The 24,133-nt window shown below is 50.6% G+C and overlaps 1 protein-coding gene across 1 annotated transcript in view; it reads left to right on the top strand.

Moving 5' to 3' along the window:
• Positions 1–24,133, top strand: part of CCDC7 (coiled-coil domain containing 7) — an 87,084-nt gene that overhangs the window by 15,894 nt on the left and 47,057 nt on the right. Inside the window, exons 4-8 of the mRNA XM_064479558.1 lie at positions 3,124–3,234; positions 7,745–7,855; positions 12,158–12,262; positions 19,894–20,004; positions 23,806–23,916. Of these exons, the coding sequence (XP_064335628.1) occupies positions 3,124–3,234; positions 7,745–7,855; positions 12,158–12,262; positions 19,894–20,004; positions 23,806–23,916 (549 nt within the window). The remainder of the gene's footprint in view (positions 1–3,123; positions 3,235–7,744; positions 7,856–12,157; positions 12,263–19,893; positions 20,005–23,805; positions 23,917–24,133) is intronic.

The raw sequence follows: 24,133 nt of genomic DNA, 5'->3' as shown, positions 1-24,133 counted from the left end.
TGGTAGGGACTATGGTTACTAGTGTACAGGTGTCCAGAAAGCCCCAGAAGTACGATTACCCTCCACCTGCAGTGTGAACTTCGTCCGTGGAACGGGCCCTCGTGTCTTCCCTGGGGACGTAGGTGCCTCGGTGTAACCCCATGCTGTTTGTTTGGATTGGCAGCTGCAGTAGGGATGAGTGTGTGTGGCGGTGTCTGATGCATCTCAGGGTTGACTGAGGGAGAGCAGCACCTGCTGTATACACGGCGGCCACCACAGAGTGGGCCCTAGTGGGGCTACCCGTGGGGTCCTCACAGCCCGTAATCTGACCAGCGCTCTGCCTTGGCGGGGAGCATTACTTTACTCCTCTGGGGACCCTAAGTTACGGCTGTTGCCCACGTCATCCAGGAGAGGGAGCATTATCACCATTTTTACGTCACTTTTCCTTTCTGGGCAGCAGCCAATTTTTGTGTGCCTGAAACTTTGCCAACTAAGATCTGACTGTGTGACAACTGATGGCCACAGCTTATGGGGAGACTTGATTGAGCTTGGTAACCAGCGAGAGTCACAGAAGCGAACCTAGTAACCTGGGTCTGGTGCGACCCACTCTTTGGGGTTCTCTCCGGGTCAGTGGAAGAAGTGTTCCAAAGCCCTTTTACGTTCTTTCTCACTGAAAGCAGGGGTCTCACTGTCAGGCCTCACAACTAACAGTGGTCGGAGAGTGTGACTGAGCTTGTAGGGTCTCTGATGACATCTGGTCCACCTGGAGAACCGTAGCCATTAACCTGGGAAATGCTGCCCTCACTTTCTCAGCCCTGAGGTCAGAGGGACATCAGGGGAAGTTGACCAGAGCTTGGAGGCTAAAGTGAAGGACCAGTGTTCCCCTCAAACTGACAGTCGTATTTAACAGTTCTCGAGAACCTTCTGGGGTGCTCTGCGGCCTCACCAGCGCTCCTCGAGTTGCACTGGCATGACTGGCAGAGGTTCCCATTGGAGCCTCACCCTCTGGAGTGCTGCTTTTGCCCAGCCCCAGTGACCCACCTGTTCCCCGGCACCTCCTGCCCCAGAGTGACCCACTCGTTCCCCGGCACCTCCTGCCCCAGGGTGACCCACTCGTTCCCCGGCACCTCCTGCCCCAGGGTGACCCACCTGTTCCCCGACACCTCCTGCCCCAGGGTGACCCACCTGTTTTCTGACACCTGCGAGTGCTGTGTAGGGTCTACAGGGATTTTACTTTTTTGGAAAAGCATTTTGTTCTGTTGATCAGTTTGCTCACTGTACCAGAGAGAGAGCTGCCAGTTGCCAAGTTGGCCAATTAAGATAACAAACCAAACAAAGTAAAAGTAAGCATTTATTCACTTAGCCTGATATAGTATAAGCAGGAATCTAAACAGAAAAGGGCTGAAGCTCTACCAGTCTGCATTTTCCAGCACTGGTCAAGGGTCAGGTGTGTCATTAGAGACAGGAGAGGGTGGGGCAGGATTTCCCTGGCCCACACAAAAGGCTCCTGCTGTTTGAAAGAGCCCTGGGCCCTGGGCCCTGAGGTTGACAAGGCAGAGTTGAGAGTGGATGAGTACTTTACCCTGAGTCAGACTGTGAAAAGTGCCTTCCAGGTGCACCTAATAAGGTGGTCTAGGCAGAGGCGTCTGAGCAGTGCAGTGTCTCAGGAGGCCTCCGAGTGGAGATGCCTGGGCTGGAACGCAGGTGCGTGTGGGACCCTGGTCAGCTGGAGTGGGGCTCGGGGTCAGCAGCGGTGCACGCAGGACTGCGCGTCGCGTCAGCGTGGGCTGGAGGCTTCTGCTATGCGGACTCCAGTCATTCTGTGAGTTCCTGTGGGGCTGAGAGGTCACACACAGGATGTGCACACACACATCCATCCACACGTATACCTGCGAACACAGACACACTTTGGAATCCTGCGCTCTTCCTGGCCCCTCAGCTCCAGCTGGCCCCTCAGGGCTCGTTCCTGCCTCCCTCCACCCTCTATGTGTGTCCTTGCACAGTGGCTTCCAGCAGCGTCAGCACGTTTAAACTCTCACTCCTTCCTGTAGCACTTCTAAAATTGCTCACAACAGCCTAGCTGACGCCACCAGGAAAACGCCCACTGACATTTTTGTGGATGTTTTTTACATCCCACTCTCTTGCCCAAGGCTGAGAGTGTGTCGAGTCCTGTTGGTAAGGTGCTTGGCTTTGTGCTTCTCTTTTCCTTCAGCAAGTTCGTTACGTTGGCTTTCAGTTTTAGTCTTCATTTTTATATTTTTTAATTAAATTTAATTTTCTAGTGTGTGTGGCTACTTTTAACTCTTTTCCTAGGAGTCTCTCTCCTGCTTCTTCTCAGGAACTGTGTTGGTGGCTTCTGCTACGTTCCTCAGCCTGTGAGCTCCTGCTCCTCCGTCATTTGCACAGCTTCATACTTCCGCAGCTCTGATGCGTCATGGCACTCGCCTTTGTTTTCAGCAGCCTTTAACTTGGGACCCAGCTCTGCAGCTGTCCCCATCCAACTCACCAGGTCAGGCAAGACAGAAACCAGTGCCGCAGGCACTGCCTAGACATGCCAGAAAGTTGCATGCAAGTTTCACTCTTTTTACCCCAGTGGAGGAGCTGGAAATTAGAAGGCTTCCTTGTGATTGTGGCGCACTGTGCAGGGCAGGTGGGGAGGGCTACGATGGGCAAGATGCCATGAGCTTTCCTACCCTTTTTGGTGCAGGTTTTCTTGGTAAATAATCCACATAAGTGATGCAGATTCTTAACTGGTTTCTAGAGTTCACATCAAGGTATTTTGGCCGGTGTATGTTGCTACCTCTGTGTCCATGGGGGAAAGAGGGCCTTGGAGCTTCTTTAGTCCTCTGTCTTGCTGGTGTTTGATGCTGTATTTAAGCTTTAACTTACATGAAAAGCTTAGGAAAAAGAGAAATAATATAAAGCATATTTGATGCCTAGGATTTTTAATAAAATGTTGAGACACTTTCAACATATACCAACTAAGACTCTTCTATTTTCATATTAGATCTGGCATTATGGTAATCTACATATGACTATAAAAATGAGGAAAATGTATGCTGTGCATAAATCTCTGTAAATGTGAGTTAGGGGTCTCACAGTAGATCTGTCTTTCTGTTTGATTATGTGCTTCTCCTTAAGTAGCTCAGGATAAGGTACCAGATGGAAATCTTACATATGAGCATCAAACCTTACCATCGACAACACAAGAGCAAGCAAACACACAAAGGACACCTGGAGGTGAAACAGACGTTAGTAAGTATGATAATTTCAGATAAATTTAAATTATTTTGATTAAGCTCGGCAGATTTTTTTATTTCATGAATATGTGTCTGACATTACATTTTATGCAACATTTCTCGTTTCTTGGGCCATCGTTGTAAATACGCTAAGACCATTAGACAACAAAAGTCAGAGAGTTCATAGCTTTCGCTGGTATTGCCAGTTGTATTGTTTCACAGCCGTGGGGCATACAGTCGGACACTCAGTTTCAGAGCAATAATTTTCTTGCAGAGGACACGTACCTTCCAGCAGGCTGGAAGAGCAGAGGGCGCCGCGCCCTGTGGCAGTAGTCTTCTGCCACAGACTGTGACTGGTGAGCAGAACTGTTGCTGAGAGCTGTAACTCAAACAGCAACTGGGGATCAGTGGGTGCAAGGGAAGGGTATCCTGAGAGGCCTGTTGGGGAGCCTCAAGTGCCTCCTCTGTGGCTCCACTGAAAGGAGTGGTCTTTTTGGTAACCTAATGGGCAGATGCCACCAAGAACCCCCGTAAGGAAGATGAGAGTGCCGGTAGCCAAACATCCCACTCACCGCGGGGCCTCGCTTTCATTTGCTGAGGTGGAGGGGGCCGGGGCTTGGCAGGCTTCCTCTTTGGAATGGGAGGTTACAGGTCACGCCCAGGGGCTTCGGTTAGGTGCTGGGTAACTGTAGTAATGGTCCAGCCACGTTGCTGCATGTGGGTCAGGAGGACCACTGGCCCTTGTTTGGTGGTGCCCTTGGGGGATGTGCTCCCTCTGGGTGCAGGATGTTTCCCAGGCATGGCTGTCTGATGACGGAGAGTTGAGTTTATGTAGCTTTCTGGAAGGACATCAGTGAGGCGTTGCAATCCATTCCCCATGTGGCAAGCTGACCGTGATGCTGCCTCGGGTGTTTCATTGTCTGTTATAAAACACCAAATCCCCTCACCTGGACAGTAGCTTCTGTGGCAGTCACAACGTCACAGACAGCTGGTGCCTGGGACTGCGTCACTGAGCTGCCAGTCGTCACTGGAGCTGTGCACACACAAGGACCTATGCCCAGGTCCACTGAGCTATTGAATGAAGAAGCAATCTCAGGGACAGTTTCTGCTTCATTAAGCTGACCAGTAAGGACAATTACTTATTCTTCTTCCTTAGGCATTTCTTTTTGGGAAGCAAGGCACTAGATTCTGGTAGTTGGGCGGTGTCACAGCCTTCTGCCCGTCTTGCTAAAGTGGCAGTTTCCATCAGGACTTAGGGGTGGTGCAGGTGGGGCTTCGTGTTAGCAGTACAGCTATACCAATGATACGTTCTGTAGCGGGGGCCACAGCATAGGGATTTTGAGGTGGCCTGAGTGGGCACACTGTTGATGTGGGGTCTGGGGAGTTTTCCCGTGGTTGGTGGCTTTGGACGACCGCCTCAGCGTTATCACTGCCCCCTCACCGGGTGTTGGGGGTTGTGGGGAACACAGTGGTCAGAGCACCAGCACCCCAAAGGCCCGGGCATGCAGTTCTCCTGCACGTCTCTGCTGAACTCTGACTTCAGCACAAGTCCTCACATTCCCCCTGGGTACCTGGGGCCTGCCCTAACCCGTGGTCTTGTTTATTCTGAAACCCATAACATCTTGGTAGAAGTTGGGAGAGTGCTCTGATTTGTGGTGCGTGTCCCTGGGAAAAGCAGAAGCGTGGTGTCTGCGTTAGTCCGGCTCGCCTCACCCCACTGCCCGGTCCTTGGTACACAGCCCATCAGTCTGCTCCTTTGAGACCCTGTTTTGGGGTAAACACACGCTTTGATCTCTTTAAGGCCTTTGCCCACATGGTCCAGGAGGGGTTACTACCCTGCCGTTTTTACATCACTCTCTCTTCTGATCAGTCATTTTTTCCTGGCGTTATCCACTACTATGTGTCCAGAAAGTTGTCAGTTAAGGTCAAGGTTATGTTGTGTTCCACTGCACACATATGCTACATCTTCTTTATCCATTCATCTAGTGATGTGCGCTTAGGGTGCTTCCGTATCTTGGCAGTTATAAATAGTGTTGCTGTTAATAGTGGGGTGTATATATCTTTTTGAATTAATATTTTTGTTTTTCTCAGATATATGCCCAGGAGTGGAATTGCTGGGCCATATGGTGGTTCTACTTTTTGGTTTTTGAGAAACCTCCATATTATTTTCCATAGTGGCTGCACCAATTTGCATTCCCACCAAGAGTGTACAAGGGTTCCCTTTTCTCTGCATCCTTGCCAACATTTATGTTTGTGTTGTTTTTGATGGTGGCCATTCTGACAGGTGTGAGATGGTGTCTCATTGTGATTCTGAGTTGCATTTTCCTGATATTAGTGATGTTGAGCAACTTTTCATGTTCCTGTTGGCTGTCTGCTTTTCCTCTTTTGGAAAAGTGTCTGTTCAGTTCTTCTGCCCATATTTTAAATGGGTTAGTTGGTAGTTTGTTTGCTTTTTAACTGAAGTACAGTTGATTTAAAATGTTGGAAAAAAGATTATGTTGTAGACCAATTTCCCAGACCTTATGAAGATGTTTGATTGAGTTTGGTGTCCAGGAGTAGTGGCACAAATGAACCGAGAAACCTGAGTCTGGTTAAAAAAAAAAATTCTCATCATCTACATCATTATTCCTTCACTGTGTATCCTGGTACCACCAGGGTGGCTCATGGAGTCCCTGTGGTCTTTTCAAGTACACTCAGAACAGGTTCTACACAGACAAAGATGAGCCATCTGTCACATCCTGACCAGGACCCAGCCAAGCAAGGAGAGAGTCTTGGATGTTGGCTGTGTTTTTTCGTACTCCTTTCTTGCACCTCCTTGTGCGATGTGGCCATTGCCAAGTCCTCCAGGAGCGGGTTTCTGTATTAGCCACGCAGCAGGTTTACAGGATCACTTCTTTAACAGAATGCTTCTTTAAGTGTGAAGATGAGCTACCCACATCTCTAAGGTCTCCTCAGGTCGCTGGGAGAATTGGTGCTAAGCACTCTGCCTTCCTTGTCATTAAATCTTGCATCTCAGGAGTCACTGCGTCGCAGGCCGAGTGTCAGTTCCAGGAGCATTGGAACTAACGGTAGTCATTGAGTGCAGGGTCGCCAACAGCTTTCAGGCCCATGACTGATGGAACTGTAATTAACCTAGGAATTGCTTCCCAGTTTTGTCAAAATCCCTCTGTTTGATGTTTAATTTGACCCAGCCACTGGTCATCTTGGCCAGTAAAACAGGGCTGTTAAAATAGAAGGACCGTAGTTCCTTCAGAGAACAAACAAGCGGCTGTAACGATGAAACAGCGCTCTCCTAAAGCACCTTGCACAGTCCGCCAGCACCTCCTGAGACGCGGTGACCGGAGTGCTCACGTGCCCGGGGGGCCTCTGACTCTTGTAGATGAGCCGGTCGTGCCCCTTACAGAGCCCTGAGGACGCACTGCGGCTCCTTCCAGGAGGGGACTGCGCTCCGTTGACCACACTGATGGCTGCGCTGACTTGTCAGGGAGAGGGCTGCCGGTTCTTGAGTTGGTCACTTAAGATAGAAAGTAAATTGAAAGCGGGAGTAAGCGTTAACCACACACTGTGGTAGCAGAAGAGTCTGCACAGGCTGGTCCCAGCTGCACCAGGGCTCTGTCCCCCGAGAGCAGCCTTGATGGGGGTCAGAGGTAGCCGTGCTGACAGGGCTGGCTGGAGGGTGGTCGCCACAGCGGGGGGAGCCCCAGACAGAGAGCTGTTTCTGTCTGTTGACTGGAGGCTGAGATGAGGTGGAAGTGGAGAGGGCTAGGAATGCGAAAGCACTGGAAACGGAGTCAGAACCAGTGAGAGTGTCTGCGGGGGCCAGTGGAAGGTGGTCTGGGTCAGTGTGCTGCCTGAGGGGACCCACCAAAGAATGCCTTGGCGTCGAGGCACCCAGACTAAGAATGCAGATCCTGCCAGCCTGGAGGGGCCTTAGTCCATGACTGCAGCTTCCTCCGGTGTCTGCAGGGCCCTGGCCGAGCCTCGAGTGCAGTGGGGGGGGGAGGACTTCCCCCACGACAGCTGACAGTCAAGCCTTTGTGATTGTCTGAGGTTGGGCCTGGAAGATCACACGTAGGATGTTGGCCTGGAGTCAGTGCCTCAGTTTGAACACATGCACATCCACATACAGGTGCACGTAGTGAGCTTACGCATACAGTCATCCTGACGTGTGCCTCCATTCCGCGTAAGGCAGACTGATCCTGGTCTTCTGTGCGAACAGGAGTATTTAAAAGGGCGTTTGTGGCATCAGCTGCTGCATACCTGCTTCTCTCAGCTGGACAGTAAGCCTCTGTGGAGGTCACAGCCAGCAGGTACCCCCGGGTCCAGAGCTGTCCTGTGGCCCTGAGCCACACGCATCCGTTAGAAACCCTTCTCGCCATTTTTATATCGCATCTAGCATTACGAACATTATAATTCTTTAAAATGGGAGAAAGTGCTGAGGTACGTTTGTCAATAACTTAAAAGTATAGAGTCAAACAGTATTTCTGTTTTTCCGTTTTTTGGACTGAATACCTCTCTTTATGTAGCTCATGATGAAGGACCAGCTGAAAACCCTGTGCTTGAGCACCAGGACTCAGTGTTGGAAACCCAGCTGGAAGCAAAGAAACAAAGACCTTCTGAAGGGAAAAGACTCAGTGGTAAGTATACTAATTATAGATAACTTTAAATTATTTTCAGTTAAGCTCCTCAGAAGGTCTTTTCTTTGGTTCATGAATATGTATTTGAACATATATTTTATAGAAACCTTACATCTTGACTTACAGTGTGACTACCCTAATTTAACTAGAGAACTAAGACAAAATTACCCGTGCCCTTTGGTTGGTATTTCTGGCCCCGTGGGTGTTCCGTGGTCATAGGTCAACCACTCAGTATCCACCATGGTTCTGTAATAGGCCAGTAAATGTCTTGTAAAGATTGTGTACCTTCCAGCTGGCTCCTGGAGATAGGAGTTTGAAAGCGCAAAGGGGCACCTCTGCCCTGTGTTGGTGGTCTTCTGCCATAGCCTCCAGTTGGTACACAGAGATACTGCCGAGTTCTGTAACTCAGAGAGCACGTTGGGTAGAAGGGTGCAGGGGGAGGCAGGGCCTCGCAGGGCCTCCATGGCATCCCCTTGGTCGTGGCCTCACTGAAGGGAGGTGCCCTCACGGACCCTGCATGGGGAATAGGAGCGTGCACGTCATGTAACTACCCCGCCGGCACTGGGCCTTCTTTCCACTTGTTGCGGTGGAGAGGACCAGCGCCTGGGACTCATCTCTGGAGTGAGGTGTCTGCCCCTTACAGATCATACTCAGGAATTTTATCAGGGCACCAGGTAACTCTGCCTTGTCTGTAGTAAAGGCCCCACTGAGTTGCCGCATGTGGGTCTGCTGGGCATCCAGCCTTTGGCAGTGCCCATGTTGGGCCCACTGAGAGGATGTCATCAACAGAGAGGACGTCTTCTGTGCCCTGAGTGGGACTGTGAGCTTGTGTGTAGCGAGCTGAAGGGCCACGACCCCCGCTGGGTCTGGGTAAGGAGCCCATTGGTAATAGCCTCCGACCCGATGGCCTGGGACCCTTACCCGGACCCCGTGCCCTCACCTAGTGGACACTGTGTCTCTGCCTCACCCCGGTGTCGGGGCTGAGGTCAGCCCCAGTCCCGTTATCCAAAAGGCCGAGAGATCCAGCTCTTCCCCGCCTCCCCATTGACCCCTGACCTTAGCCTAGGTCGTCACGCTCCCGCTGAGGAATGAGGGACCTGGTCTAACCCACTGTCTTGCTCATCTTTGAAAGTGGAGAGTGCTTGATAAGGGCTGGTGGGCTCTCAGATTCTGGTGAAGATTCAGCAGAAGGAGATGATGACAGCACATGTGTTGCTCACAGGGGCTGTCAGCACGTGGCCCCCAGGTCAGCCTCCTTCTGGGCATCCCTCGGCCCCTGCAGGCCGGGTTCCTTGGTAGCGAGCCCTTTGGCCTGCTTCTTTGACCCTCATCACTGGATGTTCCTGTAGGTCTCTTCTAGAGATCTAGGCCCGGATTGTCTGGGAGCAGGTTCCTGGGGACCATTTTCACGTTGCTTTATGGTTGGTAAGTCGCTGCTGCCCTGGCAGCAGCGCCAGCAGGTTGTCAGTTAATGCCCAGGTTGTGCGCTGCCCAGCGACCAGAGCTTATGGGGAGGTTTACTTGAGTTTGAAATTAGAAAGACTGGAATAAATGAATCAAGAAGTCTGGGTCTGGTGAAGAATCTCCATCCTCACTCCATCGGTGTAGACTCTGGGACCACCAGCGTGGCTCAGAGGGACGCTCTCATTTCTGCACTGGTGGTGTGGACATGGCTTTCGGTGGCGGGGAACTCATCAGAGGTGGGCCATCCTGTCAGAGCCAGAACTGTGCCCAGCTGAGGACGGAGGGGGTCTCCAGTGTTTGCTCTTTTCACTCCCGCCTTTCCCACCTCGTCAGCCAACGTGACTGCTCCCAAGACTCTCTGAAGAACGTGTTGTGTAGTGACAAGCTCAACAGTGCGTGCGCCCTTTTCCACTAAGTTTAACAAGATGAATTCCTTCAACGTGGAGGCAGGCTACCAGGGTTTAAGATCTCTTTCATAGCTGGGAAAAGTGACCCCATGGTTCTCATGTTTGTTTTCACTAAAGCACATGGCCCAGTAAGTCACAGGCTGACCTCGGTTCCAGGAACAAGCTCAGAGCCGAGCACGGTCCCTGGGTGCTCCGCGACGAGGGGTGGCCCCGGTGACGTTGGCCCCACCGCTGGCAGCACTGCCGGACCCCCAGCAGTCGCCGCAGGTTGCGTCCCTGGGCTTCTCAGAGCCCCTCTGCCGAGTCTCTAACTTGACTGCCCTGCAGGTGTCCTGGCCAGTGGATCAAGATCTGAAGGGAAGAACCTTTGCCCCCCCAAGCTGAAAGCCCATCTGCAAGTGACCCTTGCCCCCGGGAGCGCCCGCGTGGCCGCAGCGCTTTCTGCACGCGCTGGCCCCCTGCTGATGGCCCTGCAGCGCCCTCCCCCATCCCAGCCCGCCGTGCCCCCAGACTCACTACGCCCCCTGGGCTCTGCCTTCCATAGAGCACTGGGCTTACTGCCCCTGCTTGCTGCTCCAATTTGAGGGGGAGGTGCCAGTTCCCGGGATGGCCAATTAAAGTAACAAGCCAAACTCAAAGTAACAATCAAGCCTTTATTCATGTACTGCAATAGTGCAAGCGAGAGGAAAGGGCCCAGCTCCAGCAGCGTTCTGTTCCCGCTCTTGAAACAGCAGGGCTGAGGGTAGATGCACCATTGCAGACTGGCCTGAGACGTGGGAGAGGACGGTCCCACAGCTGAAGGAGCCCAGACAAAAGGCTCTTGCTGTTTTGTGGGTCCTGTGTCCTTGGGAGGTAGTGGTGGGAGGGCTGGGTGGAGGCTCGTCCTGAGTGCCAAGTCGGGCCTGAGGAAAGGGTCTTCCAGCCCCACCCACAAGGCAATGTAGGCAGTGTGGTGCGTGAGTGGGCCGCTGCACAGGTCAGTGCCCAGTGAGCCCCCGCTTACCCCCACCCCTGCCAGGAGGCTTCCCGTGAGGTGAGCGGACTCAGAAAGCAGCAGGATGAGAGCGTGGCGGGGAAGGCAGCGGTGTCCACGACCACAGCTACCTCGAGTCTCTTGTGGGCTGAGGCGCTCCTTTCCCCATGAAAACTGCCGGGTCGGCCTCTGATTGTCTGTGATTGTGCCCAGCCTGGAGTCAGCCTCCTTAAGTACATTCACGTGTTTACATAAACGTATATACGTATCCACATATGATTCATACACACGTGTGCCCGCAGACTTGCACGTGTGCGTACAAGCCTGCATAGACGCGCTTAGAGTTCATGATAAATCTTGGAAATCTTCGATTTGGTCCATTCCCTCAGGGCTTGTTCTTGCCTTCTTCTATTTCCTGTGTGTGTATTTCTTCCACGTGTGAGTCCTGACGGAATAAACATAACACGTTACTCGTTTGTTCCATCTTGCTGTGCTTCTAACATGATTTTGGAATTGCTTAGCACAGAGGTCTAGAAACACCAGCCAACTGAAGATGCTCGCCGTGTGTTTACAGTCTCCAGCCTCTGCCCGCGGGTGTCAGACACTGTGCTGACGAGTTGCTGGCCTTAGTGCTTTTCTCTCTCACTAGGCTCATTTCTTTAAGTTTGCTTTCAGTTTTAGTTCCTTTTTTGTGATTTAATTTATTTTTGAAATATTTGGAAGATGAACCTGTTTCTCAAGGTAAAAATTAATGCATCCAGGTGTCTTAGAGGAGAGCCGTCTCTCCCCCAGCTCTCTCCCTTTCTTCCTGCAGGTAACCAGCTCCATTATTTTCTGTCTCACTTATTTCATTTTGTAAAGGTAAGTATCTCTAATTCTCTTTCTTATTTCCCTTTCTTCCTTATCTAGTGTGTACCCTGCAAGTTTTTCCCTTTTGGGTTTTTTCCCCTGCTTAATATTGTCTCCTTAAAATCTCTCCAATTCAGTTTATAGAGGTTCATTTGATTCCTTTTAACTATCTACACACAGCTGTTTGAACCATATTTACCGTAATTGATGAAGTTTATAGTACATACTAGCTTATTCATTCACTCCCATGCATGAGCATTTATGTGCAATTACAAGTAATGCTGTAATTAGCAAATTGTACATATGCGTTTTATTGGTTGGTCTATGAAGTCAACATGATCTACAAAACATAAATAACCTAAGAGAAACAGAGACAAATATAAACTATATGTAATGCCTAGAAATGTTTATGAAGTAACGAGAAAGCTTCAAAACACATCTATTAAAATGCTTCTCACAATAACCTTACTAGATCTAGCATTATGGTAATTTAGTTACAACTTCATAAAAATGAGAATGTTACTGTGTGTTTGTTATAAATTTGACATATAGAGATTTCACAATAGATGTATTTTTCTATTTAGTGGACTAAATATATATCTCACGTAGGTTATGATAGAGCATCATATGAAAATCGTACGCCGGAGCACCAGGAACCAGCGTCAGAAACCCAACCAGAAGCACAGAGACAGAGAGAGAAGAGACTCCGTAAGTGTAAGTACAGGTAGCTTTAAATGACTGAAGATCGATTACAGCCAAAGACCTTGTCCTCTGGCTCATAAATCTATTTCACTGTAGATCTTGTGGAAACGTTATGCTTGGACTCGAAGCATAACCTGCCCTCAGGTGACCGGGGCGCCAAGGCTGGAGCGTCCGCGGCTTTGCTCGGGATTTCCGGTTTTCGTAGCCGTGGGTCACGTGCTCATTATCCACTAACACCAGTAAAAGGCAAATAATTGTCCTTCAAAAGGTGTGTGCCTTTCAGGTAACTCCCCGAAGTGCGGAGCCCACCAGCCCAATGCAGTCCAGTGTCCCGTGTAGCCGCCTCCTTCCAGAGGCTCCAGCTGCTGGACAGAGGAGGTGCTGCGAGCTGTAACTCAGCAGCAGGTCAGGGGCCTTGGGGAGGAGAGGCCGGGGAGGCCCGTTCGCTGGCCTCCAGAGCATCCTGTTGGCTGACAGCCACTTGAATGAAGAGGCCTTTTGGGTAACTCAACAGATGGTTGCAGTTAGCACCGCACTGGGGAGCACGTGAGTGCGAGCGGTGGATAATCCCACAGGTTTCCGGCCCTTCCTGTGTTTGCTGCGGCCGAGAGGACAGGCGTTGGCAGTTGTCTCCCCTGCAGTGACGCACGTTGCCGTTTTCCCTGGGTTCGCCTGGGTGCGAGGTCCTTGCACCACATCCCCGTTAACGACCCGGCTGTGTTGCAGAACGCAGGTGAACGTAGTGTCCTGTCCTGGTTCGGTAGTTCCCTTGCCTGGGCCCTCCAGGACGATGTCACCAGTGTAGTGGGAGGCTAATGCCCCATCTGGGAGCAGGACTTGTTTCTGCTTGTGGCCTTGTGAAAGGACATTTCAGGTGTGTTGCAGCCCATTACCCACAAAGCTAACTGACCCTGAGCATTTACGTGGACAGGGCGCTGCAGAGGGCATTTGCAACACGAGTGGCTTCGCACCTGCTTCCCTGGGCTCAGGCAGTGGCCTCTGTGGCCGTCACAGTGGCAGGCAGTACCAGCGTCCTGATCTGTCTGCACCACAGGGTTAAACTGCCTGTAACCAGTTGAGTCGACAGGCACCTGAGGCCGTGCTGACTTAGGTACTGACTCGGGGAGTGGTCTCAAAGAGGTCTTTGGTTTGCTTAAGCTCAGCAAAGAGGGCAGTAATTTCTTTCTCTTCCCTTAGTGGCTGTCTTTGGAGGCAGATCTCTAGCACTGGTGGTCTGGTAGGTTTTCAGTCTTGCATCTGCCCCCCTGCCATGGCCCCGACGGCAGCGCTACTCCCCAGGGCTGGGAGCTGATGCGAGTTGAAGTTCACAAAGAAGATACGTCTGTACTAATAACGCACTCAGTCATGGGAGCTAGAAAACTAGAGGCTTGTGGTGCCCAGGGGAGTCCCCCCGAGCCTGTGGTCGGGTGTAAGTGAGGGTCAGATGGCACTGACTTTCCCCCTCCTCCTGGTGTCAGAGCTGTGGAAATAACAGTCATTGGCAGACTGGTATCCAGATGACCCAAGGAGTGCAGGCTCCTCCCACTGTCTCCTGGAAGTCTGAGTTGGCGTACATCCTCAGATGCCACTGGGAACATAGGGACCTTGGCCCAACCCCTAATCGGTTTACTCTTAAACTCAAGCATTCCGGCAAACATAGGCTGAGCTCTCTGATTCTGGGAGGGGCAGAGAGAGGGGCATGTGTCCTGGCACTAAGTGTCCTCACCGTTTGGTTCTCGTGGGGCTGCGTGTTGGCCCCCGTGGCTTCCTGGCATAAGATGCTCGGTGGAGAGTCCGTGCCTCCCGTCCTCGGGGCGCTGTTGCTGAGGAACTAGGTGGTGCCAGGGCGCTCATCGTGGGTGGACGAGCCTCTCAGAAACCAAATGTCAGCCAGCAGCAGGAGGACTGTGTCAGGTGTTGGTGTCTTTTCTTCCCCGTCCCCTTCCTTGACCTCACTGGACAAAGTGGCCCCTGCCAGGGCACTCAGAACCAGGGGTCTGCAGTGACGTGGCCAGCAGCTGCCGCTGTCCCTCCCCTCGTTCACAAGGGGCGCGCCTCCAGGGTGGCGGCTCCATCTCCTCAGGCTGCTGGTCAAGTGAGACTGAGAGGTCTGGATTCTTTTTCAGTAAACACGAGTCTCAGAAACTCGCTGTATCACAGCCTGTCCATCAGTGCTACAGACGTGCTGAGAGCTGCCCGGAGCCACTGGCACAGCTGGGCCGGCAGTGTCTGCAGTGACTCGTGTGCGCAGCGACACCGCTGAGTGGTGTTTCACTTTGTACAGCTTCCCTTTCCTTCTTGCTCGAAAGGCAGCATGCTGGATACTCTCTTCCGGGTGTTTCCCCACTAGGCATCATTCCTGAGAAATGCTTCCCGGTCAGCTTGTCGGGGTCCTTTTCGCTCCTGTTACGACGTGTATGTGCAGCTGCTGGTACCACATTACGTCCCGTGTCTGTGTTACCACGGCTTCCGTGCGGTACTCAGTCTCAGTCTCCTGTGCTCAGGTGTTCACGTCGTTCTGAGTGTCCTGCCGTTACAGGTGTGCCGTCATGAAGAAGCTTGCGCACATGTGTTTTCATTGCTTGGAATATATAGTAACTAAGAATATTAAAAAACTAAGAAAATCAGGACCAATATAAAACATATTTAAAGTCGAGGAATATTAATGATTTGATAAAACACCTTACACACGCACAGCTGTCTAAACTTTTCTCACAGTTTTCATGTCAGATCTCCCATTATGGTAATTTAATTATAACTTTATAAAAATGAGAGAAAGTGTGGCTGTTCACTGGTTATAAATTGGAATCTGGAGATTTCACCGTAGATCTCCTTTTTATTTCGGGGACTGAGTTCTTCTCTTCATGTAGCCTGGGATGGAGGACCAGACGGAAACCCTGAGCTTGAGCCATGGGACTCAGTGTCACAGCCAGAAATTCCAGTGAAGAGCGCGTGCTCACAGAGGGGAACAGCTTCCTGGCGAGGGGAACAGTCACAGAAGGCATTCAGTTATTTTACAGTAACCCCGCTGGAAGATTTTTGCATCTGGGTTCACACATAGGTGTTTGGGCAAATGCTTATAGACGTTTACGCTCTGACTAAAGCGTGAGTGCCACCGCTGTTTCCGAGGTCTGTAACGCAGACGCCGGCTGAGGCGCGGAAGGCCTGGTCGAGGGCCTTCCGGGTGTCCTCTTGGATGTGTCCTTGCTGAGAGGCAGCAAGGACGCCACACAGGAAAGTGGAAATGCAGGTAGTTGAAGAACTCTTCACTGTCTGTTGGGCCTCTTTTTGTTTGTTGCGGTTGAATGGCCAAAGCGTGGCCATCTCCTCCCCTGGAGTGAGGTGTCATGCCCCGTAGAGACCACGGCCCGGAATTTCACTAGGGTGCAGGCAGTGGGGCCCCGTCTGTGCTGGCGGCCCGGTCGGGAGCTGTGGGCGGTCGGCAGGGCGTCTGCTCCTTCTTGGGTGCTGTCCGCCTCGGGCTTACTTGGGCAGCAGGCAGCACGCCCTCTCGGAGCAGGCCCCTCAGAGGTCATGACTGTGCGTTAACTGAGTCTCTGCGCTGATGGCAGACACCTGAGCGGCCTGTAGCCACGTGGAGGACGTTGGTGGGCTGTTGCAGCTGACTCCATGTGAGTTAAGCTGCCCTTATCATTTGTGTGCAGAGGGATGCAGCAAAGGGCATTTGACTGGTTGGCTGCTGGATGTCGAGTCCTTCCTGTTAGGAAGACAGCCTGTGTGACAGCTGCAGTATCAGGTCCCATCAGGACTCGGGGCTGCACTGCAGACCTGGCCTGCCAGAATCGTCCACTGAGTCACCTGCACCCGAGGCTGTGTGCAAAGGTCAAGTTCATTATTAGAGTGGGAAATGGTCTCATGGAGAGTTTTCTCTTCGTTGAGCTCAGCAATGACAGCAGTTATTTCTTTTTGTTCCAGGAATGTGTTTTGGGAGACACAGGTGCTGGGCACTGTCCAGCGTGGAGGTTTACAGTCTTCCACGCGCCCCACGAGCAGTTCCCCCAGGGCTTAGAGCTGAATGCCTCTACACCAACCTGCACTCAGTGGTGAGGGCTATAAAAACGGAGTCTTGTGATTGAGAGGATATACTCAGAGCAGTGTTTAAGTACCGGTTGCCTCGGTGATGGCCTCAGATGGAAAACCATGGAGCGTTACCTCTTTCCCCCAGTACGTGGGCTCAGATGTTATGGGGGTCAGTCACCTGTGCAGCGATGTCCTAAAAGGCCTAAAAATGCAGTACTCCCCCACCCCGCTTTGAATTCTGACCTTGGCGTGCATTCCCAGACCACTGCTGCTGACGTAGGAATCTTGACCTGGTACCTGTTTTTTTTTTTTTTGGAGCTGAGAAGTCTGGGTGGAAGGAGTGAAGGGTTCTCTGAGTCATTCCAGCGGCACTTGGAGGAGCAGAGGGAGGAGCGTTAGTATCAGTCATAGGGGCGTCACAGTTTGGCTGTTAGCTGGGGACGTGCGCTGGGGTCCATGGCCAGTGCCTGGCCTAGAGGTCTTCGGTGGGAAGTCCAGCAGCGTTCTCCTGAGAGTCCACTGTTGAGTAACCAGACCTAGAGACTTGGAGGGGTGGATCTTTAACCAGATCATCCTGGAGTGGGAGCCCTTTACCATCTTCAGGTCTGCTCAGTGGTCAGACAGTACTGACAGTCCTGACCAAATGACAGACTGTCTTGTTGGTAGCTGCTTTTTCCATGCCTGGAAATCTGCCAGTTAAGATCCGGACGGTGCCGTGAGCCAGCTGATGTCACTCTGTAAGTAGGTTTAATTGGGCTGGGGAATCAGCATGGTTGGCCTGAATGGAACTGGAAATCTAAGTCTGGTTAAAGTTTGTATTATTCCTGTGCTCACTCCGTCCGCCACTTGAGAGACCAGTCAGGTGGTGCACGGAGACTTCAGAGCCTCTTCACATGGTGATCCAGGTGTGTTTTTCAGGGGCAGGGACCTCACAGTGGGTGGGCTACCCTGTTGGCGCCAAAGTAGTACCCAACCAAGGAGTGAGGAAGGTCTCAGATGTGCGAGTCTTTCGTCCTCCTTTTCCTCTGCCCCCTTGGGCAGTATGGGGCTGTCAGGTTCTGCAGTGGGGTTCCACAGTGACAAACCCTACACTAAGTTGAGCAAGATCACCCTCTTTTTCATGCTACCTGAGTTGCTAAGCAAAGCAATCCTCAGGACTCCACATGCTTTCTCATTTAAGTGTGAGTCTCAGTAACTCCCTGCATCAAAGGCTGTCCCTTAGTCCCAGGGGTGTGCTACAGCTAACGGCAGGCACTGGTGCCAGTCAGCATGCAGGGTCTGCAACGTTTTTGGACCCATCAGTAGCTATACAACTGCTTCCCTAGTTTTCTCACAGACCATCTGTTGAGTCTTCCATTTGACTTACTGAGCATCTTGGTTGGTGAATCAGGCTAAAGAGAAAGACAGTTGTTTTCCTTCAGAACTGAAAAGCTTATGGAAGCAACCCATTGACAGATGATTGGATTAAGAAGATTTTATACACACACACACACACACACTGTAGAATATTATTCAGCCATAAAAAAGAATGAAATACTGCCATTTGCAGCAATGTGGGTGGACCTAGAGGATATTATATAGTGAAGTAAGTCAGACAGAGAAAGACAAATACTGTATGATATCACTTATGTGGAGTCTAAAAAATGATACAAATGAATATATATACACACAAAACAAACAGACTCACAGATACAGAAAACACACTTGTTATCAAAAGGGAAACAGAAGAGGACAAAGACAAATTAGGGATATGAGATTGACAGATACAAACTGCTATGTATAAAATAGATAAGTACAAGGATATACTGTATGGCATGGAAATATACCCATTCTCTTGTAATAACGTGTAATGGAATATAATCTGCAAAATACTGAATCACCATGCTGTATACTTGAAACTGACACAATATTGTGAATCAGATACATTTCAATTAAAAAAAGCGCATGTAAACAATGCGGTGGCTCTCTCGAGAGCCCCTCTAGTACTTCATGGGACTCGTTTACCTCACAGGCAAAGTGCCCTGTTGGTGTCCTGCAAGTCACCCAGTGGTGCCTCCCTGCCCACCAGTCCTGCCTCCTACTAGCACCTCTCAGAAAAGCATTGTGCTTCACGGACCAGCCTCCTTTTTGTACTAATTTGTGAGAGAGACAGAGAGAGAGAGAGAGAGAGAGAGAGAGAGAGGAGAGAGATACAAGTTTCTTGAGTTGGTCTATTCAGGTAACAAGCCAAACAATTGTACAAAGTAACAATTAACCCTTATTTACCTATTGGTTTTTATTTTTAGTTCTATGAATTTGTGTTAGCGTAAAGTGAAAACTGGCACCTGTGCATGCATATTAGATGCCTGAAGATGTCAGTGACGCAGCCTCTCCTTGATCCACGTGCCCCCAGAGCACAGGCGGTGGTCCAGACAGGGGCGCCAGCTTCACTGCTGTTCTGTTCTAGCCCTTGGAGCAGCACTCGCCAAGGGCTGGACCCAGCAGTGCAGGCAGAGCTGAGGGATGGCCTCACAGCAGAAGGAACCCAGACAGAGGCTCTTGCTACATTAGGGACCTTACGGCCGGGGGAGCTGGATTCTGAGCGTCATCAGCACATCTGCTCGTTTGCTCAGTCCTGTAATGCTTCTCAGACGGTTTCAGAATTGCTCAGCACACACCACTAGAAAAACCAACCAGGGTTTAAAGGATGTCATGATTTGTCTGCGGTCTGCCTCCCCACACGCCCGACCCTCCTGTCCGACAGAGGGCTTGTGTTAAATGTTGCATTGATGGGTCACTGCTTTTATTTTCCCTTCAGCAGTTTCGTTTCATTTGCTTTCTTGTCTTCATCCCGTCTTCTTAGCCTTCTTGATTTAGGTTTATTTTGAAATATATAGAAATGAACCGAAAAGCTGTGCTTAGAGGGCTGCCTCCCCTCCCTTGGTCCTCCCTCTCGTTCTGGGGGTCACCAGGCTTGCTGTTCTGTGACGGCTTTCCTGTGTCTCCTCTATTTTTTCTGTTTTTCTCATTTCTTTTTTTTTCTTACCCAGAGAGTACAAGTTTGCCCCTTTTAAGTTTTCATTTTTTAACTTCCTATTATTTCTAGAAATTCCTCCAAGTCAGTTTATGGAGATCTGCTTCACTGGGGTGATAGCCCTGTGTACAGCTATTTGTTCCACATTATTTACTGTACTTTGTATTATACCACAGTGCATAATATATACCTGATTTATTTAACTAATCTCTGCTTGAAAATTTATAGGTTTTGAATATTTTACAATTACAAGTATGTTATGAGTAACTCTGTACATAATCATTTTTATTTTTAGTTCTATGAATATGTATTAGCCTAAAGTATAAATACCCTAAGAAAATTAGACTGTATATATGTTTATATATGTTTATATATATGTAAGACACCTAGAAATATTAGTGATACTCTCAACATAAATGCATTAAAAATGCTCTCACAATTTGTATGTCACATCTGACATTATGGTAATTTACTTATAACTTCATCAGAGTGAGAGAAAAATTTTGCTGTATGTCATCAATTTAAAATTCAAAGATTTCACAGTAGATCTGTTTTTCTGTTAAGCAACTAAACACATCTCTTTATGTAGCTCGTGATGACATTCCAGACAGAAACCCTGTGCTTAAGCCTCAGGACTCAGTGCTAAAGCTCCAAATGCAGGTACAGAAGCAAGTAACGTCCGGAAGGGGAAGACCTGATAGTAAGTATAACAATTAGAGGTGACTTAACGTTTAGAAAAATTAATCAGATCTTTTTTCTTTAGTTCATGAATATGTATTTGACCATATAATTTATAGAAATCTTCCATTTTGATAGAAATGTGAATACCATAAAACAACTAGAGAACAAAAACCATGTAACATTTGGTTGGAGGCTATTTGCTGACGTGACTTCTGCGCTCGGTGCCCACCAAGGCGCGGTACCTACCAAGGCTCGGTAACTGGTCACTGGTCCTCCGGGAGGCGTTTGCGCTCAGCCCTCCGGGAGATCATGGGTCTCAAAGTCCAGCTGGCGCCTGGCTCGTGAGGCAGCTTTCCTTTGCCACAGGATCCAGTTGGCAGAGAGACGGCTGAGACCGTCGACTTAAAAGGCAGTGGATTCAGGGGGGCGAGGAACGGGTTGCCTGTGTAGCCAGCTGGAGGGTCTCCAGGGCATCCTGGTGTCTTTTCGGTACTTGATTGACGGGTGCTGTCATCAGGGTGGCCACGCAGGGATCCATGAGGACCGGTAGCTGAACAGCCGCATCCACTGCTGGGCATCCTTCATACTTGTTGGGGCTGAGAGCTTGAGCATGATAAAAACTTGGCAAATTGTTGCCTCTGGAGAGGGATATACTGTCCCTTCAAAGTTTATTCCGAGGACCTTCACGTGGGTCATAGGTGCTTGTGCCTTGTCCGTATTAATGTCCTAGATGTGTTGCTACATGTTGGTCGGAAGGGCGTCCAGCCTGGTTGGGCAGTACCCTTGTCTGGACCCACCAGGAGGGTGTTACCAGTGTTGTGGGAGGCTGGCACCCCGTCTGGGAGTGGGACTCCTTCCTGTTGTGGCCTCGTGGAAGGACATTATAGGTGCATCGCAGCCCATTAAGCATGAAGCTTGCTGACCGTGATCATTATGTGGACTGGGTGCTGCAGAGGGCATCTGTGATGTGAATGGCTTCACACCTGCTTCCCCGAGATCGGGCAGTAGCCTCCGTGGCCGTCACAGCGGCAGGCGGTGCCCGCGTCAAGGGCCGTGTTGCACTGATGAGCCACGGATGCCTCACTGAGTTTCCAGGGGCCTGAAGCCTTGGGCGAAGGTCAGATGTGAACCTGGGCTTCCTTAAGCACAGCAGTGAGGGCAGCTTTTTTTTTTTTCTTCCAATTCCTGAGACAGCTGGTGCTGTTTTGAGAGACAGAGCGCTAGCACCAGCAGTGTGGTAGGTCTCCAGGCGTCCATACGCCCCACAGAGACGGTCCCGCCTGCAGCACCTTCCTTCAGGGCTTGGAGTGCCTGCAGTCAGGGGTGCACACGACAGGGCACCAGCCACAGCAGTCCCTGCAGTGGGGGTCCCCCCTGCAGGAGTAGGGGGCTGCAGCTGCAGTCAGGTCTGGGTAGGGGCCTTGGTGGTGGTGTCTTCAGACAGGAAGCCAGAGAGCTTTAATTTCCCCCTCATTCACAAGCAAGGGGGCTTGGGGGTCACAGGCCCCTGTACACCATTGTCCAAAGGCCCAAGAAATGCAGTCCCCACCCCCACATCTGCTTTGAAATGTGACCCACGGCATAGGGCTTCCATTCCTCACTGTGGACGAAAGGACACTGGACGTTTCATTGTCTCATTTTCTTTAAGCCAGAAAGGCTGGGTAAAACTTGGGCGGGGGGGGCTCTCTGACCCCCCCCCCCCCCCCGCCCGGGAGCTTACAGGGCGAAGCAGAAGGAACCGCCCTTGCGTTAGTCGTAGGGGTCCCTGCCGGGTGGCCCCGGAGCAGCTGCCACTTGGCCCCTAATGGCACCCTGTGTGGCCGTGAGCTCCCAGCTGCAGAGCCCAGTCGTCTCTTCTTTTGAGCTCCCATTGTGTGAAAACCAGACCTGGAGGTATATTTGGGAAAACCCTTACCTGGATCCCCCGGGAGTGTATGCTCATAGCATGGTGATTTTCATGTCGCTCTCTGTGACATTCCTTCTCTGCCGTTTTGGCAGGAGTCGCTTTTTTCCTGCCCAGGGATTTGTCAGTGACGGTCTGGATTATGTCACTGATGAATGGGCAGACTTAGAAGGAGGTTTATTGAGCTTGATAACCAGCAGGGGGGACACCGGTGAGCTGGAGTCTCGTTAACAGCCTTCCCGTCCACGACTGTCACTGAGGCCTAGCAGTGTGGCTCACAGTGCGCTGTCACCTCTGGAAGCTCAGTCCAGACACGCATTTAGTCCTCGGGAGCCCATGGGGTGGGGGGCAGAGCTGTCAGAGCCCAGTGGTTCCCAGCTGGGGAAGAGGGGCTTGGCTGCTCCCCGCAGCCTCCTTGAGCCGACTTTCTGCTGTCAGGACACTCTTAAGGAGGGAGGGACTTTATAGCGACACAGCCCACAAGTTACACTGTCTCTCACTACCTGTAAGATTACCTCCTTGAAATCAGTGCCTTCTGTACTTTGCTTGCTTGCAAACCTTATGAATTAAGCAAATTATCAGACTAGAATTAGAAAGTATACAAAAGGAAGAAAAGGAAAGAAGGTCACCTCCTTCACCGTGCAACCCGACCAGGTCTCTGAGGCTTCTTTACATCCTGGGCCTGCGGCCCCAGGGTCCTGTCCTCACTGCGCTAGGTCATGAGCGTCAGCAGCGTGCTGTGCTGTGGCCTGCCCGTCGTTGTCCGGGGCCTCGTTAACGTACAGCAGTTGCTGGGTGCGCTTAGCTTGCAGAGTACGCGGCAGGTTTTGTCCCGTCATCAGAGGACAGTAGCAGTAGCCAAGGAATCGCTTCCCTAGAGTTCCCAGAGCCCCTCTGTTTCATCTCTGATTGGACCCCCCGGGCATGTGGGCAGGGAGTCTGGGGCTGAACAGAAGGACCCCTGGTCCCCTGTCACCCAGAAGCTTCCATAAGCAGCCGGCTAGCACTCCCCAGAGGGCTGCACGGCACCCCTGACTCAGCGCTTCTGAGCCTCGCTGGTGTGGCTGGCCAGGCGTGCTGCTGCACCCTCAGCCTCTTGCAGTTGACCAGCTAGTGCTCCCCGAGAAGCCCGTAGACTTCCCTAGCATCTCCCCAAAGTGCCCTGGGGGATCTCCATGCTTTTTGCTTTTCCAGAAAGACATTGTGCTGAATTGGGCCACCCCACCTGCAGCCATCTGTCAGTGAGAAGGAGCTGCCAGTTGTGCAGGTGGTCTGTAAAGACACCGAACAGAACTGACAGTAACAGTTAAGCCTTTATTCAGCTACTGCAGTAATATAAGTGAGAGTCTAAACAGAAAAGGGCACCAGCTCCACCAGTGTTTCAGCCAGTCTGTCATCTTTGCATGAAATGATGGCGTGCAAGCGTCCAGTGTATGAGTGCAGATGGGGAGGGAGTGTCTCGCTCTGTGTACAGATACTTACGTCTGACGTAAACACCCTTGCCTCCTGTTGCAGCAGCACTTAGCTGCACCGGCGCATAGCTGGTGTGTGTGTGTCCAGCTTATTCCCCCAGTCTCCTGTGCTTGAACACTTGGATGGTTGTGAAGTGTGTTGCAGTTAGAGTGACCTTGTGTGCGGCATTTAAATTGCTTGTTCTGTTATTATGTATCAACCTGACATAAAAAGCTGGTGAAAGCTGAAGACCAGTATACAATGCATTTGCTGTTTAGGGTTATTTATGAAATAATGAGACTGCTTCAACATCATCCATTTTTATCACAGATCTAGTATTATAATAATTTATTTTATAAAAATGAGAGAAAACGCTATTGAATACTTGTTATAAATTTGAAATCTGGAGATTTCACAATAGATGTGTCTCTCCGTTTAGTGGACTAACTGCATCTCTTTATAAAGGTTACTATGGAGCGCCAGATAAAGACCTTACGTTCGTGAATCAGGATTCAGTTTCAAAACCCCAAGTGCAAGTAAAGAAACAAATAACTTCCAAAGGGGAAAGACGCCACAGTAAGTACGATAATTAAAGGAAACTTCACATTTTTAAATGAAACTCATCAAAACACTTTTTTCCCCTTTGGTTCATGAATATGTATTTGAGCATATATTTTATAGAAATAAAAATAAATGACCCTAAGGTGTGGATACCCTGAGATAATTAGAGAACCGAAGTAAACGCCATCATCCCTTTGGGTGGGTATTTGCATAGTCAGTAATTGCTAAGTAA

This window comes from Camelus dromedarius, chromosome 26, assembly GCF_036321535.1.
Source record: "Camelus dromedarius isolate mCamDro1 chromosome 26, mCamDro1.pat, whole genome shotgun sequence".
NCBI lineage: Eukaryota > Metazoa > Chordata > Mammalia > Artiodactyla > Camelidae > Camelus > Camelus dromedarius.
Note: the sequence above shows the minus strand (reverse complement) of the source record. Positions and strands in the feature narration are given on the sequence as shown.